Below are 18,059 nucleotides of genomic sequence, written 5' to 3'. Positions count from 1 at the left end.
AACATCTAGTACTATCAGAGCTCAAACCTGGAGAGCTTCTCCTTCATTTTCCTAGTGCTCCTTCAATCAATTTATGACCAGTTTAGTTTCATTCCTATATCATTTCCTCCCATATATTCTAGCACTATGGCTTATATTAGCCCTTACTTTCCCCACTCCTTTGATTCCATACTCTAACGGCGTGGATTTTTTTTTGTTCCATATTAGTCCATTTTCTAAACAGTAATAAGATACAATACAAAAAGATACAAAATTGTTTGAAAATAAATTCACTCTTCCCAGGTTATATAAACTTCCCCGAAAGCATAAAAAGCATAAAGACAAGAGGAGCAAATGTTTTGGAGATATTCTCTAAACAAAAACTTGCTGACTTAGCCATAACATCTGTGCCGGATTCAAGTGGGGCCAAGTGGTTTTAAAATGGGATCATATCAAAGTTGCTTAAAGTTTCACTAGTAAAAAGTGTTAAAGAATGGTGTGCTGCACTCGAAGTACCCAATTTATTTTTTCCAATTAAGGTGCAATTTAGCGTGGCCAATCCACATAGCCTGCACATCTTTGGGTTGTGGGGGCGAAACCCACCAAGCTCGGGGAGGATGTGTAGACTCCACAGGGACAGTGTCCCAGAGCCAGGATCGAACCTGGGACCTCGGCGCCGTGAGGCAGCAGTGCTAACCACTGCACCACCATGCTGCTGCCCCCCCTGCCCCGCCCCCCCTGCTTGCATGCTACACTCTTGATCGGCATCTGATCTATCATAATGCTGTAAAACAAGTACCATTGATGGTTTCAATCACCGTGTCCATTGACCCACCTGCCACTCAGAAGCTAAGCTCTTTTGCACCAGGTCTTCTATTCCAGAGTGCTCGAGTTCTCGCAGCTTGTACTTATGGTACTGACAGTATCCCACGTATCCGCCACTCGTGGCCACTAACAAGTGCAACGGACGGACACGACTCGCAATTCCAAAAGCGATCATCTGCAGAATCCGGTGATCTGCTTGGACCAAAAGCAAGTAGAGATTAGAATATAAGGTTTGACTAACCTACTAACATACAGTTTTACCAGTTTTCACAAATACTCCATAGAACCACAGAAAATAGGACTAGGCCATTCCACCCTCAAGTCTGCTCCAACATTCAATACGAGGACCAGGTGGCCGAGTGGTTACGGTGATGGAGTGCTAATCCATTGTGCTCTGCCTGCGTGGGTTCGAATTCCATACTCGTCGATCTTTCATTTCATGGGTGGCACAGTGTCTAGCACTGCTTACTCACAGCTCCAGGGTCCCGGGTTCAATTCCGGCCTTGGGTGACTGTCTGTGTGGAGTTTGCACTTCCTCCCAGTGTCTGCGTGGGTTTCCTCCAGGTGCTCCGGTTTCTTCCCTCAGTCCAAAGATGTGCAGTTTAGGTGGATTGGCTATTCCAAATTGCCCCTTAGTGTCCAAAAGGTTTGATGGGATTACTGGGTTATGGGGATGGGGTGGAGGTGTGGACTTAAGTAGAGGTGCTCTTTCCAAGGGCCGGTGCAGACTCGATGGGCCTCCTTCTGCACTGTAATTTCCATGATTGCATACAATGATCATGGCTGATCATATATCTCAATGTCACACTCCTCCGCTCTCCCCAAACCCCTTAACGCCTTTCGTCTTTAGCAATATATTTCTTTCTTCAATAAATTCAGTGGCAAGAGCTCCACAGCCTTCTGTGGTAGAGAATTCCAAGGTTCATCACCTCTGGAGTGAAGAAATTTCTCATTTCAGTCTCAGTCCTAAATGGCCCACCCTGAATTCGGAGACCCTTGACTCTGCAGCCAGGGGGAACATCATCCCTGCATCCAAGTTTGTCCAGCCCTGTCAGAATTATGTTTCGATGAAATCCAGGTTGTGTAATTTTTGATTTCCAAATTCAAGTTGTACCTGGAGACAATAATTTGAATTATACAACAGAAGAATGAAGGAACTGTTATTTACAGGTTTCTACTTAGCAAGAGGGATTGGAGGTGATGAATTAAGAGTTGCATCTGAAAAGCACCATTCAGACTTCCGGTTGCGGCGATGCGGAGCTAAGCCGCACGATTCGGTAGCTCCCGTGATCACGGACTTTCGGGCTCTCCGGAGGAGCCCCAACGGGAATTTTTTGAAGACGTTCCGTGTGGGAAGGTGAGAGTGAGGTCCCCCTTCACTGTATATGGAACGGACAAGAAGTGAAACGGCTAAAAATGCGACGTTGGAGCAGCGAGAGAAGCGAGGGAAGAAAAACAAGATGGCGGCGGCTGGAGATAAAGTGGAAGGCGGGCCGGAGCTGCAAGAGTTTATTAAGCGCTGTTTTGAGGAGCTGCGGAAAGAGATGCTGGCGCCTATGCTGTCGGCGATTGAAGGATTAGCGATGACCCAGAAGGCCCACGAGGTAAAAATCCAGGAGGTGCAGAAAAAAGTTAATGAGAACGAGGATGAGATCTTGGGCCTGGCGGTGAAGGTGGAGGCGCTCGAGGCGCTGCACAAAAGGTGGGCGGAAAGATTCGAAGACCTGGAGAACAGGTCGAGGAGAAAGAATCTTTGGATCCTGGGTCTCCCTGAAGGAGTGGAGGGGGCCGATGCCGGGGCATACGCGAGCACGATGCTCGAGTCGCTGATGGGTGCGGAGGCCCCTCCGAGGCTTCTGGAGCTGGATGGGGCACATCGGGTGCTGCCGAAGAGGCCCAAGGCTAATGAGCCGCCAAGGGCGATTGTGGTGAGGTTTCACCGTTTCACGGACAGAGAGAGGGTCTTGAAATGGGCAAAGAAAGAGCGGAGCAGCAGCTGGGAGAATGCGGAGATCCGAATCTATCCGGACTGGAGCACGAAGGTAGCAAAGAGGAGAGAGGGTTTCAACCGGGCCACGGCGGTGCTGCATCGGAAGGGAGTGAGATTCAGAATGCTGCAGCCAGCGCGATTGTGGGTCACATTCAAGGATCAACATCACTATTTTGAAACGCCTGAGGAGGCTTGGACCTTTATTCAAACTGAAAAGTTGGACTCAAACTGAGGGTTTGTGAGGGTGGGGGGGACGTTCGATGTTTGTTGTACACAGGGTGTTAATCACGCGCAGGAAATGTTCCACGGGTTGGGTGATGGATGGGGATGGGGAAAGGGACCTGGTGAGAAGACTGTACGAGACGGTGGGCGCCGGTGCTGGAGGGAGGGGAGGCTCGGGGATGGGGGAAATGAGACAAGGCCGTGACAGGAGCTGCGCCAGAGGGGGCGGGGCAGGCTTAGGAAAGCGCGGGCTTTTTCCCACGCTAGGGAAGGACGGGGGGGGGGGGGGGGGAGAATGGAGGAGCGCACACTGATTGGGAGATTCCCACACGGGGGGGGTCAATGGAACAGCGGGGGAAGCCGGGGTCAGCAGACTTACGGGAGTGCTTTGGGGGGAGCAAAAGAGCTAGACATGGGTCTGGGGGACTGGAGGGTGAGGGCGGCGCGGGCACGGGACTGGCCTAGAAAAGGGGATGGCAATCCGGCTGATAACGTGGAATGCAAGGAGCCTGAATGGGCCGGTAAAGAGGGCCCGAGTGTTCGCGCACTTAAAGGGACTGAAGGCAGATGTGGTCATGCTCCAGGAGACACATTTGAAGGTGGCGGATCAGGTCAGATTAAGAAAGGGATGGGTAGGACAGGTATTCCATTCGGGGCTGGATGCGAAGAACAGAGCGGTGGCAATATTGGTGGGGAAGCGGGTGTCGTTTGAGGCCAAGAATATCGTAGTGGACAATAGAGGTCGATACGTGATGGTGAGCGGTAAGTTGCAGGGGACGTGGGTGGTATTGGTAAACGTATACGCCCCGAACTGGGATGATGCTGGATTCATGAAGCGTATGTTGGGGCGCATTCCGGACCTAGAGGTAGGAAGCTTGATAATGGGTGGGGATTTTAATACGGTGTTGGACCCAGCACTGGATCGCTCCAGATCTAGGACCGGAAAGAGGCCGGCTGCAGCCAAGGTGCTTAGGGGGTTTATGGACCAGATGGGGGGAGTAGATCCGTGGAGGTTTGCCAGGCCGCAGGCCAGGGAATTTTCTTTTTTCTCCCACGTGCACAAAGCCTGCTCCCGGATAGATTTTTTTGTTCTGGGCAGGGCGCTGATCCCGAAAATGGAGGGAACGGAGTATTCGGCCATAGCCATTTCAGATCACGCCCCGCACTGGGTGGAACTGGAGTTGGGAGAGGAGAGGGACCAACGCCCGTTGTGGCGGTTGGATGTGGGACTGCTGGCAGATGAGGCGGTATGTGGGAGGGTGAGGGGGTGCATTGGAAGGTACTTGGAGGCCAACGACAACGGGGAGGTGCAGGTGGGGGTGGTATGGGAGGCGCTGAAGGTGGTGATCAGGGGAGAGCCAATCTCCATCAGGGCTCATAGGGAGAAGATAGAGGGCATGGAAAGGGAGAGGTTAGTGGGGGAGATTTTAAGAGTGGACAGGAGATACGCAGAGGCGCCTGAAGAGGGACTACTTAGGGAAAGGCGACATCTCCAGACGGAGTTCGACCTGTTGACCACAGGGAAGGCAGAGGCACAGTGGAGGAAAGCGCAGGGGGCGACGTATGAGTATGGGGAGAAGGCGAGCCGGATGCTGGCACACCAGCTCCGTAAGAGGATGGCAGCGAGGGAAATAGGTGGAGTCAAGGATGGAAGGGGAGCTACGGTGCGGAGTGCGACAAAAGTAAATGAGGCATTCAAGGCCTTCTATGAGGAGCTGTACAGATCCCAGCCCCCAGCAGGGGAAGAGGGGATGTGATGATTCTTGGACTAACTGAGGTTCCCGAGGGTGGAGGAGCAGGAGGTGGCTGGTTTGGGGGCACCAATCGGGTTGGAGGAGCTGATCAAAGGTCTGGGGAGTATGCAGGCAGGGAAGGCCCCGGGACCGGATGGGTTCCCGGTTGAGTTCTACAGGAAGTAAGTAGGCCTGTTAGCCCCGTTGCTAGTGAGGACTTTTAATGAGGCAAGGGAGGGAGGGACCCTGCCCCCGACAATGTCTGAGGCGACGATCTCTTTGATCCTGAAACGGGACAAGGACCCACTGCAATGTGGGTCGTACAGGCCGATCTCGCTCCTCAACGTGGATGCTAAGTTGCTGGCAAAAGTGCTGGCTACGAGGATCGAGGACTGTGTCCCGGGGGTGATCCACGAGGACCAGACGGGATTTGTAAAGGGCAGGCAACTAAACACCAATGTGCGGCGGCTCCTAAACGTGATAATGATGCCACCGGAGAAGGGAGAGGCAGAGATAGTGGCGGCCATGGACGCGGAGAATGCCTTTGACCGAGTAGAGTACCTCTGGGAAGTGCTGCGGAGGTTTGGGTTTGGGGGAGGGTTTATTAGTTGGGTTAAGGTCCTATACAGAGCCCGGTGGTGAGTGTGGTTGCGAATCGGCGGAGGTCGGAGTATTTTCGGCTGTATCGTGGGACGAGGCAGGGGTGCCCCCTGTCGTTTGCATTAGCAATTGAACCCTTGGCCATGTCATTAAGGGAGTCTAGGAAATGGAGGGGGGTGGTCCGATGGAGAGAGGAGCATAGAGTGTCGCTTTGTGCAGACGACCTGTTGCTGTATGCGGCGGATCCAGTGGAGGGGATGGTGGAGGTCATGCAGACTCTAAGGGAGTTTGGGGATTTTTCGGGCTATAAGCTTAATGTAGGGAAGAGTGAGCTTTTTGTAGTACAGTCAGGAGACCAGGAAAGGTGGATAGACGATCTACCGCTGAGGAGGGCGGAAAGGAGCTTTCGGTGCTTGGGGATCCAAATAGCTAGGAGTTGGGGGGCCCTACATGAACTTAATCTGACGAGGCTGATGGAGCAGATGGAGGAGGACTTCAAACGATGGGACATGTTGCCGCTCTCGCTAGTGGGTAAAGTGCAGTTGGTCCAGGGTCCCAGGTTCGATTCCCAGCTTGGGTCACTGTCTGTGCGGAGTCTGCACATTCTCCCTGTGTCTATGTGGGTTTCCTCCGGGTGCTCCGGTTTCCTCCCACAGTCCAAAGATATGCAGGTTAGGTGGAGGCTACTGGGTTACAGGGATAGGGTGGGGGTGTGGGCTTGGGTGGGGTGCTCTTTCCAAGGGCCGGTGCAGACTCGATGGGCCGAATGGCCTCCTTCTGCACTGTCAATTCTACGATTCAATGATTTAAGGGGTTGACAGTCGATAGGCAATGGCAGACATTTTCATGGATGAACCTCCGACAATTGTACATCCCTGTCTGGCGCAAGAGTAAGGTGGGGAAGGTGGCTCAACCATGGCTAACAAGGGAGATCAGGGATAGTTTTAAAGCCAAAGAGGAGGCATATAAATTGGCCAGAGGAAGCAGCAAGCATGAGGACTGGGAGAAATTTAAAATTCAGCAGAGGAGGAAAAAGGGTTTAATTCAGAAGGGGAAAATAGAATGAGAGTAAGTTTGCAGAAAACAAAAATTGACTGCAAAAGCTTCTATAGGTACGTGAAGAGAAAAAGACTGGTGAAGACAAATGTAGGTCCCTTACAGTTAGAATCAGGTGAATTCATAATGGGCAACAAAGAGATGGCAGACCAGTTGAACACAGGGAATACAGGGTTAACGGTAGAGTTCTTGGCAATGTGAAGGAGCAAAGAGATCTTGGGGTCTATGTTCATACATCTTTGAAAGTTGCCACTCAAGTGGATAGAGCTGTGAAGAAGGCCTATGGTGTGCTCGCGTTCATTAACAGAGGGATTGAATTTAAGAGCCGTGAGGTGATGATGCAGCTGTACAAAACTTTGGTAAGGCCACATTTGGAGTACTGTGTACAGTTCTGGTCGCCTCATTTTAGGAAGGATGTGGAAGCTCTGGAAAAGGTGCAAAGAAGATTTACCAGGATGTTGCCTGGAATGGAGAGTAGGTCTTACGAGGAAAGGTTGAGGGTGGTAGGCCTTTTCTCATTAGAGCGGAGAAGGATGAGGGGCGACTTGATAGAGGTTTATAAGATGATCAGGGGAATAGATAGAGTAGACAGTCAGAGACTTTTTCCCCGGGTGGAACAAACCATTACAAGGGGACATAAATTTAAGGTGAAAGGTGGAAGATATAGGAGGGATATCAGAGGTAGGTTCTTTACCCAGAGAGTAGTGGGAGCATGGAATGCACTGCCTGTGGAAGTAGTTGAGTCGGAAACATTAGGGACCTTCAAGCAGCTATTGGATAGGCACATGGATTATGGTAAAATGATATAGTGTAGATTTATTTGTTCTCAAGGGCAGCACGGTAGCATTGTGGATAGCACAATTGCTTCACAGCTCCAGGGTCCCAGGTTCGATTCCGGCTTGGGTCACTGTCTGTGCGGAGTCTGCACGTCCTCCCCGTGTCTGTGTGGGTTCCCTCCGGGTGCTCCGGTTTCCTCCCACAGTCCAAAGATGTGCGGGTTAGGTGAATTGGCCAATGATAAATTGCCCTTAATGTCCAAATTGCCCTTGGTGTTGGGTGGAGGTGTTGAGTTTGGGTGGGGTGCTCTTTCCGGGGGCCGGTGCGGACTCGGGGGGCCGCGTGGCCTCCTTCTGCACTGTAGATTCAATGATAATCTATGATTAATCTAGGACAAAGGTTCGGCACAACATCGTGGGCCGAAGGGCCTGTTTTGTGCTGTATTTTCTATGTTCTAATTACTTTGGATCGGTCTTCACGAAGGAGGACCCAAATAACCTTCCAGAAATACTAGAGGACAGAGGGTCTAGCATGAACTGAAGGAATCACCAAAGGGCAAAAAATATTAGTGGGAGTTGTGTACCCTAGAGCTGTGAAGCAACTGTGCTAACCACTGTGCTACCGTTCCGCCCTTAAGTATTTTTGCCAGCTTATCCTAGCCAATGCACGTCTCATACCATCAAAGTTAGCTTTCTTTAAGTTCAGGACCCTAGTCTCAGACTTAACTGTGTCACTCTCCATCTTAATGAAGAATTCTACTGCATTATGGTCACTCTTCCCTAAAGGATCTTGCACTACAATGACCTTATTAGTATGGGCAGCACGGTAGCACAAGTGGATAGCACTGTGGCTTCACAGCGCCAGGGTCCCAGGTTCGATTCCCTGCTGGGTCACTGTCTGTGGGGAGTCTGCACGTTCTCCCCGTGTGTGCGTGGGTTTCCTCCGGGTGCTCCGGTTTCCTCCCACTGTCCAAAGACGTGCAGGTTAGGTGGATTGGCCATGATAAATTGCCCTGAGTGACCAAAACGGTTAGGAAGGGTTGTTGGGTTACAGGGATAGGGTGGAAATGAGGGCTTAAAAATGGGTCGGTGCAGACTCGATGGGCCGAATGGCCTCCTTCTGCACTGTATGTTCTATGTTCTATGTAGTCAGGAAATTGTATTGGGGAAATTGATGGGATTAAAACTTGCTAAGTCCCCAGGGCCTGATGCTCTGCATCCCAGAGTACTTAAGGAAATGGCCCTAAAAATAGTGGACTGGACGCATTGGTGATCATTTTCCAGCAATCTATAGACTCTGGAAGAGTTCCAATGGATTGGAGGGTAGGTAATGTAACCCCACTTTTTAAAAAAGGAGGGAGAGAAAATGGGGAATTATAAACCGGTTGGCCTGACATCGGTGTGGGGAAAATGCTGGAGTCAATTATTAAGGATGAAATAACTGAGCATTTGGAAAGTGCGGACAGGATCGAAAGTGCGGACAGGATCGGTCCAAGTCAGCATGGATTCATTAAAGGGAAATCATGTTTGACAAATCATCTGGAATCTTTTGAGGATGTAACCAGTAGAGTGGACAAGGGTGGTCCAGTGGATGCTTTGTATCTGGACTTTAAAAAGGTTTTTGACAAAGTCTCACATCAGAGATTAGAGAGCAAAATTAAAGCTCATTGCATTAGCGGTAATGCATTGATGTGGATAGAGAACTGGTTGGCAGACAGGAAGCAGAGAGTGGGAATAAACGGGTCCTTTTCAGAATGGCAGGCAGTGACGAGTGGGGTATCACAGGGTTCAGTACTGGGACACCAGCTGTTCACAATATGCATTAATGATTTGGACAAAGGAATTGCATTCAATATCTCCAAACGTGCAGATGACACTAAGCTGGAAGGCAGTGTGTGCTGTGAGGAGGATACAAAGAGACTGCAGGGTGACTTGGACAGGTTGGCTGAGTGGGCAAATACTTGGCAAATGCAATATAATGTGGGTAAATGTGAGGTTATCCACTTTGGTGGCAAAAACTGGAAGGCACATTATCCGAATGGTGGCAGTTTAGGAAACGGGGAAGTGCAACGAGACCTGGGTGTCATGATGGAACGATCGCTGAAAGTTGGCATGCAGGTACAGCAGGCAGTGAGTAAAGCTAATGGCATACCAGCCTTCATAGCGAGAGGATTTGAGTACAGGAGTAGGGATGTCTTGCTGCCGTTATAAAGGACCTTGGTGAGACCACACAGATTACAGAATCTACAGTGCAGAAGGAGGTTATTTGGCCCATCGAGTCTGCACTGGCTCTTGGAAAGAGCACCCTCCCCAAGCCCACACCTCCACCCTATCCCTGTAACCGCACCTAACCTTTTTGGACACCAAGGGCAATTTAGCATGGCCAATCCACCTAATTGCACATCTTTGGACTGTGAGAGGAAACCAGAGCACACAGAGGAAACGCATACAGACATGGGGAGAACATGCAGACTCCACACAGACAGTGACCCAAGCCAGGAATCGAACCTAGGACCCAGGAGCTGTGAAGTAACTGTGCTAATCACGGTCCTACCGTGCTGCCCCTTGAGTAGTGTGTAATTTTGGTCTCCCAGTTTGAGGGAGTCCAGCAAAGATTCACCACACTATTTGCTGGGATGGCAGGACTGATATATGAAGAAAGACTGAATCAACTGGGCTTGTACTCACTGGAGTTTAGAAGAATGAGAGCTCATAGAAAAATATAAAATCCTGATGGGACAGGCTAGATGCGGGAAGAATGTTCCCAATGTAAGGGATGTCCAGAACTAGGGGTCATAGCTTAAGAATAAGGGGTAAGCCATTCAGGACTGCGATGTGGAAGAACCTCTTCTCTCAGAGTTGTAAACTTGTGGAATTCTCTACCACAGAAAGCTGTAGGGGCCAGCTCGTTGGATATATTCAAGAGGGAGTTGGACGTGGTCTTGTGGCTAAATGGATAAAGGGGTATAGAGAGAAAGCAGGAGTGGTATACTGAATTTGTATGACCAGCCATGATCATATTGAATGGTAGTGCAGGCTCGAAGGGCCTATTTTCTATGTTGCATCCTGATTCCACCATGTTGAGTCAACTTTCCAGCACTTTATCAAAAACCATTAGGAAATTAAAATATTACATCTATTTCACTACCCTTACTACTTCATTTTTAAATGAATTCAGCAAGTTTAGTCAAGTATGATGGCGGCATGGTGGTTAGAACAGCTGCCTCACAGCGCCAGGGATCCGGGTTCAATTCCGATCTTGGGTGACTGTCTGTATGGAGTTTGCACGTTCTCCCTGTGTCTGCGTGGGTTTCAAAGAACAAAGAAAAGGACAGCACAGGAACAGGCCCTTCGGCCCTCCAAGCCTGTGCCGACCATGCTGCCCGTCTAAACTAAAATCTTCTACAATTCTGGGGTCCGTATCCCTCTATTCCCATCCTATTCATGTATTTGTCAAGATGCCCCTTAAACGTCACTATCATCCCTGCTTCCACCACCTCCTCCGGCAACGAGTGCCAGGCACCCACTACCCTCTTGTGCAAAAAAACTTGCCTCGTACATCTACTCTACACCTTAAACCTATGCCCCCTCGTAATTGACCCCTCTACCCTGGGAAAGTCTCTGACTATCCACCCTGTCTATGCCCCTCATAATCTTGTAGACCTCTATCAGGTCGCCCCTCAACCTCCGTCATTCCAGTGAGAACAAACAGAGTTTATTCAACCTCTCCTCATAGCTAATTCCCTCCATACCAGGCAACATCCTGGTGAATCTCTTCTGCACCCTCTCTAAAACCTCCACATCCTTCTGGTAGTGTGGCGACCAGAATTGAACACTATACTTCAAGTGTGGCCTAACTAAGTTTCTTTACAGCTGCAACATGACTTGCCAATTTTTATACTCAATGCCCCGACCAATGAAGGCAAGCATGCCTTACGCCTTCTTGACTACCTTCTCCACCCGTGTTGCCCCTTTCAGTGACCGGTGGACCTGTACACCTAGATCTCTCTGACTGTCAGTACTCTTGAGGGTTCTACCATTCACTGTGTATTCCTACCTGCATCAGACATTCCAAAATGCATTACCTCACATTTGTCCGGATTAAACTCCATCTGCCATCTCTCCGCCCAAGTCGCCAAACAATCTAAATTCTGCTGTATACTCTGACATCGCTATCTGCAATTCCACCAACCTTTGTGTCGTCCGTTTCCTTGTGCTCCGGTTTCCTCCCACAGTCCAAAAATGTGCAGGTTGGTCATACTAAAATTGCCACTTCGTGTCCAGGGATGTGCAGGTTTGGTGAGGTTATGAGGATAGGGTGGGGGAGTGGGCTTAGGTTGGGTGCTCTTTCAGAGGGTTCGTGCAGAATTGATGGACTGAATGCCTCATTTTGCACTGTGGGAATTCTATGGTTCTATGATCTTCCCTTTGGATTCCACGATGGCTTTCACTTTCAGCTTCTAGATGAATCTCGATCCAGACATTTCCTGCCATCAACATTAAACTAACCAGTCTATAGTTAACTGGACTATCCCCCTTTTAAATACAGAAATACAATACATCTCTTCCCCAATTTATTTTAATATGCATGGCTAAAATCAGAGCAGGGATTTTATCCTCTTAAGTGTAATTAATTCATCAATTACCTCCCCTCATTACATTTAAATATATTTTTATATCTTTTTTGACCTCTTCTCGTACGTCATGCCGATCTCATTAATCTCCACAGCAAATACTGAGGCAAAGTAACTATATATCTCTGCTACTTGTACATGAGTTTATTTTGCGCCACCTAAAGTAATCCTAACCTTATCTCAATTTTACTTTTATAATTTGCAATTTATTTTTATATACTGGCTAATGTAATTTCAGAGTTCATCTTTGCCCATTTGTTTTTTTGACTTCTTTCCTAATCTTTTCACAGTTCCTTTCATTACTCTCTCTTTTATTGTCTACGTACTTAGTACTTGCCTTACTCTCGCTATTTATTCTTGTTATTAATTGGTCAATCCGTTCTTGTTTTTGATTATAGAGGACTGTTTTTGTCCTGAAGTCTGTCGAACAACCTTAAAAATATATCCCACTGCCCTTCTTTCTCGCAGTATGAAGCTTTTTTCCAATTTACCTTACCTAGTTCCATTCGCATCTCTTCAAAACTATTATTTTTCCAATCTATCTCTTTGATCTTTGTCTTATTTATATCTTAAAACTTTTAAGCCGTGATTGCTATTGCTTATATTTTGCCCGATGCATACTTCTCTGCTTTATTTCCTTTTACTAAATTCAGCAATGTGCTTCTTGCATACAGAGCTCCATAAATACTCCCAATCTTATTCCTCCTTCACATATCCAGTTAATTTCAAAATAGTTGAAATCTCCCATGATTATTAAATGCTCCCCATGATCTTCAAGTTCTCTGCTGTTCTGCCCAAGGCCACTAGGGTGTACACAAGAGCGAACGATTCATCTAACAACTCCTGACAATTCAACAGTGCCCCCAAGAGGAACCATGTAGCCACTGAGAGATTTTGAAAAATCATAAATGGCATACATTTACTTTTAACATCTAGTGTACATCATAGTCCCCATATTCCAAGCCAGGTAGCTTTTTTGAAAATATATGTTTATTCAGATCTTCCATAACAAAAAGAAAAAAGAACACAAACACAACAATCGAAAATAATACAAAACTTATACATTGGGTTTCCCCCATATATAGCAACCCCCCCAAATGACATTCAAAGGCACCCTTGAGGAAGCCCCCCCCCCCTCGAAGGAGACCCCCCACCCTTGGGTTGCTGCTGCTGCTGACCTCCTCCTAACGCTCCGCGAGATAGTCTAGGAACGGTTGCCACCGCCTGAAGAACCCCTGCACAGACCCTCTCAAGGCAAACTTTATCCTCTCCAGCTTAATGAACCCTGCCATGTCATTTATCCAAGCTTCCACACTAGGGGGCTTCGCGTCCTTCCATAATAGCAAGATCCTCCGCCGGGCTACCAGGGACTCAAAGGCCAGGATACCGGCCTCTTTCGCCTCCTGCACTCCCGGCTCATCCGTTACCGCAAATAGTGCCAACCCCTAGCTCGGCTTAAACTGGACTTTCACCACCTTGGACATAGTCCTCGCGAAACCCCTCCAGAACCCATCCAGTGCCGGGCACGACCAGAACATGTGGATGTGATTCGCCGGGCTTCCCGAGCACCTCCCACACCTGTCCTCCATCCCAAAGAACCTACTCAACCTCACCCCTGTCATATGCGCTCTATGAGTAACGTTAAATTGTATTAAGCTGAGCCTGGCGCAAGAGGAAGAGGAGTTAACCCTACTCAGGGCATCAGCCCACAGACCCTCATCTATCTCCTCCCCAAGCTCCTCCTCCCAATTGCCCTTTAACTCCTCTACCGAGGCCTCCTCCTCTTCTTTCATCTCCTGATAGATCACCGAAACCTTGCCCTCTCCGACCCATACACCCGAAATCACCCTGTCCTGAATCCCCTGTGCCGGGAGCAACGGGAATTCCCTCACATGCCACCTCACAAACGCCCTCACTTGCATATACCTGAACGCATTTCCCGGGGGTAACCCAAACTTCTCCTCCAGCGCCCCTAGGCTCGCAAACGTCCCATCTATAAACAGGTCCCCCATTCTTCTAATCCCTGCCCGATGCCAGCTCCGAAACCCCCCATCCATCCTTCCCGGGACTAACCGATGGTTCTCGCGAATCGGGGACCAAACCGAGGCTCCCACCTCGCCCCTATGCCGTCTCCACTGCCCCCAGATCTTCAACGTTGCCGCCACCACCGGACTCGTGGTGTACCTTGTCGGCGAGCGGCAGCGGTGCCGTCACCAGCGCCCTCAGGCTCGTGCCCCTGCAGGACGCCATCTCCAACCTCTTCCACGCCGCGCCCTCGACCTCTATTACCCACTTACGGATCATCGCCACGTTAGCTGCCCAATAATAGCCGCACAGATTCGGCAGCGCCAGCCCTCCCTATCGCTGCTACGCTCCAGAAACACCCTCTTTAGCCTCGGGGTCTTATTTGCCCACACGAAACCCATGATGCTCCTACCTAGTTTAAAAAAGGCCTTGGTAATCATAATGGGAAGGCACTGGAACACAAAGAGAAACCTCGGGAGGACCTTCATTTTAACCGACTGTACCCCGCCCGCTAGCGAGAGTGGCAGCACGTCCCATCTTTTGAAATCCTCCTCCATCTGCTCCACCAACCGCGTCAAATTGAGCTTGTGCAGGGCCCCCCAACGCCCAGCCACCTGGATCTCCAAGTACCGAAAGTTCCTTTCCACCCTCTTCAATGGTAGGTCGTCTATCCCCCTTCCCTGGTCCCCTGGATGCACCACAAAGAGCTCACTTTTCCCTACGTTGAGCTTATAGCCCGAGAAGTCCCCAAACTCCCTTAGGATCCGCATGACCTCCACCATCCCCTCCACTGGATCTGCCACATACAGCAACAGGTCGTCCGCATACAGCGACACCCGATGTTCCCCCTCGGACCAATCCCCTCCATTTCCTGGACTCTCTTAGTGCCATGGCCAAAGGCTCAATTGCCAATGCAAACAACAAGGGGGACAGGGGGCACACCTGCCTCGTCCCTCGGTACATCCGAATGTACTCCGACCTCCGCCGATTCGTAGCCACACTCGCCACTGGGGCTCTATATAGCAGCCTGACCCAGCTGATGAACCCCTCCCCGAACCCAAACCTCCGCAACACTTCCCAAAGATACTCCCACTCCACCCGGTCGAAGGCCTTCTCCGCGTCCATAGCTGCCACTCCCTCCACTTCTCCCTCCACCGATGGCATCATAATCACGTTGAGGAGCCTCCGCACATTAGTGTTTAGCTGCCTGCCCTTTACAAATCCCGTCTGGTCCTCATGGATCACCCCCGGGACACAGTCCTCAATTCTCATAGCCAGCACTTTTGCCAGCAACTTAGCATCCACATTGAGGAGCGAGATCGGTCTATACGACCCACATTGCAGTGGGTCCTTGTCCCGCTTCAGGATCAGAGAGATCAGCGCCCCGGACATTGTCGGGGGCAAGGTCCCCCCCCTTGCCTCATTGAAAGTCCTCACTAGCAACGGGCCTAGCAGGTCCACATATTTCCTATAAAACCCGACCAGGAACCCATCTGGCCCCGGGGCCTTCTCCGCCTGAATGTTCCCCAATCCTTTAACCAACTCCTCCAACCCAATTGGCGCCCCTAAACCAGCCACCTCCTGCTCCTCCACCCTCGGGAACCTCAGTTGATCCAAAAATCATCGCATCCCCTCTTCCCCCGCTGGGGGCTCAGATCTGTACAGCTCCTCATAGAAGTCCTTGAATACCTTTTACTCTCACCGCACTCCGCACCATATTCCCCCCGCTATCCTTAATTCCACCTATCTCCCTCGCTGCCACCCTCTTACGAAGCTGGTGAGCCAGCATCCGGCTCGCCTTCTCCCCATACTCGTACGTCGCCCCGTGCTTTCCTCCACTGTGCCTCTGCTTTCCCGGTGGTCAACAGGTCAAACTCCGTCTGGAGGCTTCGCCGCTCCCGGAGTAGTCCCTCCTCGGGGGCCTCTGCATATCTCCTGTCCACCCTTAAGATCTCCCCCACCAACCGCACCCTCTCCCTACCCTCTCTCTTCTCCCTGTGGGCCCTGGTGGAGATTAACTCTCCCCTGACCACCGCCTTCAACGCCTCCCAGACTACCCCCACCTGCACCTCTCCGTTGTCATTGGCCTCCAAATATCTCTCGATGCACCCCCGCACCCTCCCGCTCACCTCATCCGCCAATAATCCCACATCAAGACGCCACAACGGGCGCTGATCCCTCTCCTCTCCTAACTCCAGCTCCACCCAGTGCGGGGCGGGGTCTGAGATGGCTATGGCCGAATACTCCGTTCCCTCCACTTTCGGGATTAGCGCCCTACTCAAAACAAAAAAATCTATCCGGGAGTAGGCTCTATGTACATGGGAAAAGAATGAGAATTCCCTGGCCAGGGGCCTGGCAAACCTCCATGGATCCACTCCCCCCATCTGGTCCATAAACCCCCTAAGCACCTTGGCCACAGCCGGCCTCTTCCCCGTCTTGGACCTAGAGCGATCCAATGCTGGATCCAGCACCGTGTTGAAATCCCCCCCCCCATTATCAAGCTTCCTACCTCCAGGTCCGGAATCCGACCCAGCATGCGCTTCATAAATCCGGCATCATCCCAGTTCGGGGCGTATACGTTTACCAGTACCACCCGCACCCCCCTGCAACCTACCGCTCACCATCATATATCGACCTCCATTATCCACTACAATATTCTTTGTCTCAAACGACACCCGCTTCCCCACCAGTATTGCAACCCCTCTGTTCTTCGCATCCAGCCCCGAATGGAATACCTGTCCTACCCATCCCTTTCTCAGCCTGATCTGATCTGCCACCTTCAAATGTGTCTCCTGAAGCATGACCACGTCTGCCTTCTGTCCCTTTAAGTGCGCGAACACTCGGGCCCTCTTAACCGGCCCCTCACATTCCAAGTTATCAGCCGGATTGGGGGGCTGCTCACCACCCCCACCCCCTGCCGACTAGCTATCTCCTTTTCTAGGCCAGTCACGTGCCCGCGCCTCCCGCACCCTCCAGTCCCCCCGACGGCGGACCCCCACCCGACCACCTCTCCTATTTCCAGCTTCCTTTTGGCCAATGCAGCAGCAACCCTATACCCCCCCCTCCCCCCGCTAGATCCATATCTAGCTCTTTTGCTCCCCCATAACACTCCCGTAAGTCAGCTGACTCCTGCTGACCCCGGCCTCTCCCGCCTTCCCATCGACCCCCCCCCCCAGTGTGGGAATCCCCCCTCCCCCTCCTCCCTGGCAGTCAATGTGCGCTCCTCTCCAGTACTGCCCCCCCCCCCCCCCCCCCCACTCCGACCCCCACCTCCGTCCTTCACTAGCGCGGGCTTATTCCCGCGCTTTCCTGAGCCTCCCCCGCCCCCTCTGGCGCAGCTCCTTTTGCGGCCTTTCCTCAATTCCCCATCCCCGGGCCTCCCCTCCCTCCAACACCGCCGCCCACACTCTCCCCATCAAATCCCTTCACCCATCCCCATCCAGCACCCAACCAAGGGAACATTCCCTACACATAATGAAAACCATATATACAGCAAACATCCCCCCCCCCCCCCCAACAACAAACCCTCAATTTGAGTCCAACTTTTCAGTCTGTATAAAGCTCCAAGCCTCCTCAGGCGTTTCAAAATAGTGGTGCCGATCCTGGAATGTGACCCACAAATCACGCTGGCTGCAGCATCCCGAACTTCACCCCTTTCCGATGGAGCACCGCCTTAGCCCGATTAAAGCCAGCTCTCTTCTTGGCCACCTCTGCACTCCAGTCCTGGTAGATTCGGATCTCCGTGTTCTCCCACCTGCTGCTCCGCTCTTTCTTGGCCCATCTCAGGACACACTCTCTGTCCATAAAGCGGTGAAACCTCACCACTACAGCCCTTGGCGGCTCGTTGGCTTTGGGTCTCCTTGCCAGGACCCGGTGCGCCCCAGCTAGCTCCAGGGGCCTCGGGAAGGCTCCCGCGCCCATCAGCAAATTAAGCATCGTGCTCACATATGCCCCGGCATCGGGCCCCTCCACTCCTTCAGGGAGACCCAGAATCCGAAGATTCTTCCTCCTCGACCTATTCTCCAGGTCCTCAAATCTTTCCGCCCACCTCTTGTGCAGCGCCTCGTGTGCCTCCACCTTCACCACCAGACCCAAGATCTCATCCTCGTTCTCCGAGGCTTTTTGCCGCACCTCCCGGATCGCCGCCCCTTGGGCCTTCTGGGTCTCCACTAGCTTCTCAATCGCCGCCTTCATTGGCGCCAGCATTTCGGTTTTCAGC

At 51.1% G+C, this 18,059-nt stretch overlaps 1 protein-coding gene across 7 annotated transcripts in view; it reads right to left on the bottom strand.

The window, feature by feature from the left end:
• The window catches only part of pisd (phosphatidylserine decarboxylase), a 209,295-nt gene that overhangs the window by 151,867 nt on the left and 39,369 nt on the right, over positions 1-18,059 (bottom strand). For 3 of the 7 annotated variants that reach the window (XM_072498783.1, XM_072498827.1, XM_072498820.1), the window contains one exon: positions 815-996. In XM_072498783.1, the coding sequence (XP_072354884.1) occupies positions 815-996 (182 nt within the window). Of the gene's footprint in view, positions 1-814; positions 1,000-18,059 lie in introns of those variants that run through there. The other 4 variants (XM_072498774.1, XM_072498836.1, XM_072498811.1 and 1 more) reach the window with 3 other exon arrangements.

This window comes from Scyliorhinus torazame, chromosome 1 (assembly GCF_047496885.1).
Source record: "Scyliorhinus torazame isolate Kashiwa2021f chromosome 1, sScyTor2.1, whole genome shotgun sequence".
Lineage (NCBI taxonomy): Eukaryota > Metazoa > Chordata > Chondrichthyes > Carcharhiniformes > Scyliorhinidae > Scyliorhinus > Scyliorhinus torazame.
The sequence above is the reverse complement of the archived record's forward strand: the minus strand, read 5'-3'. Positions and strand labels throughout refer to the sequence as shown.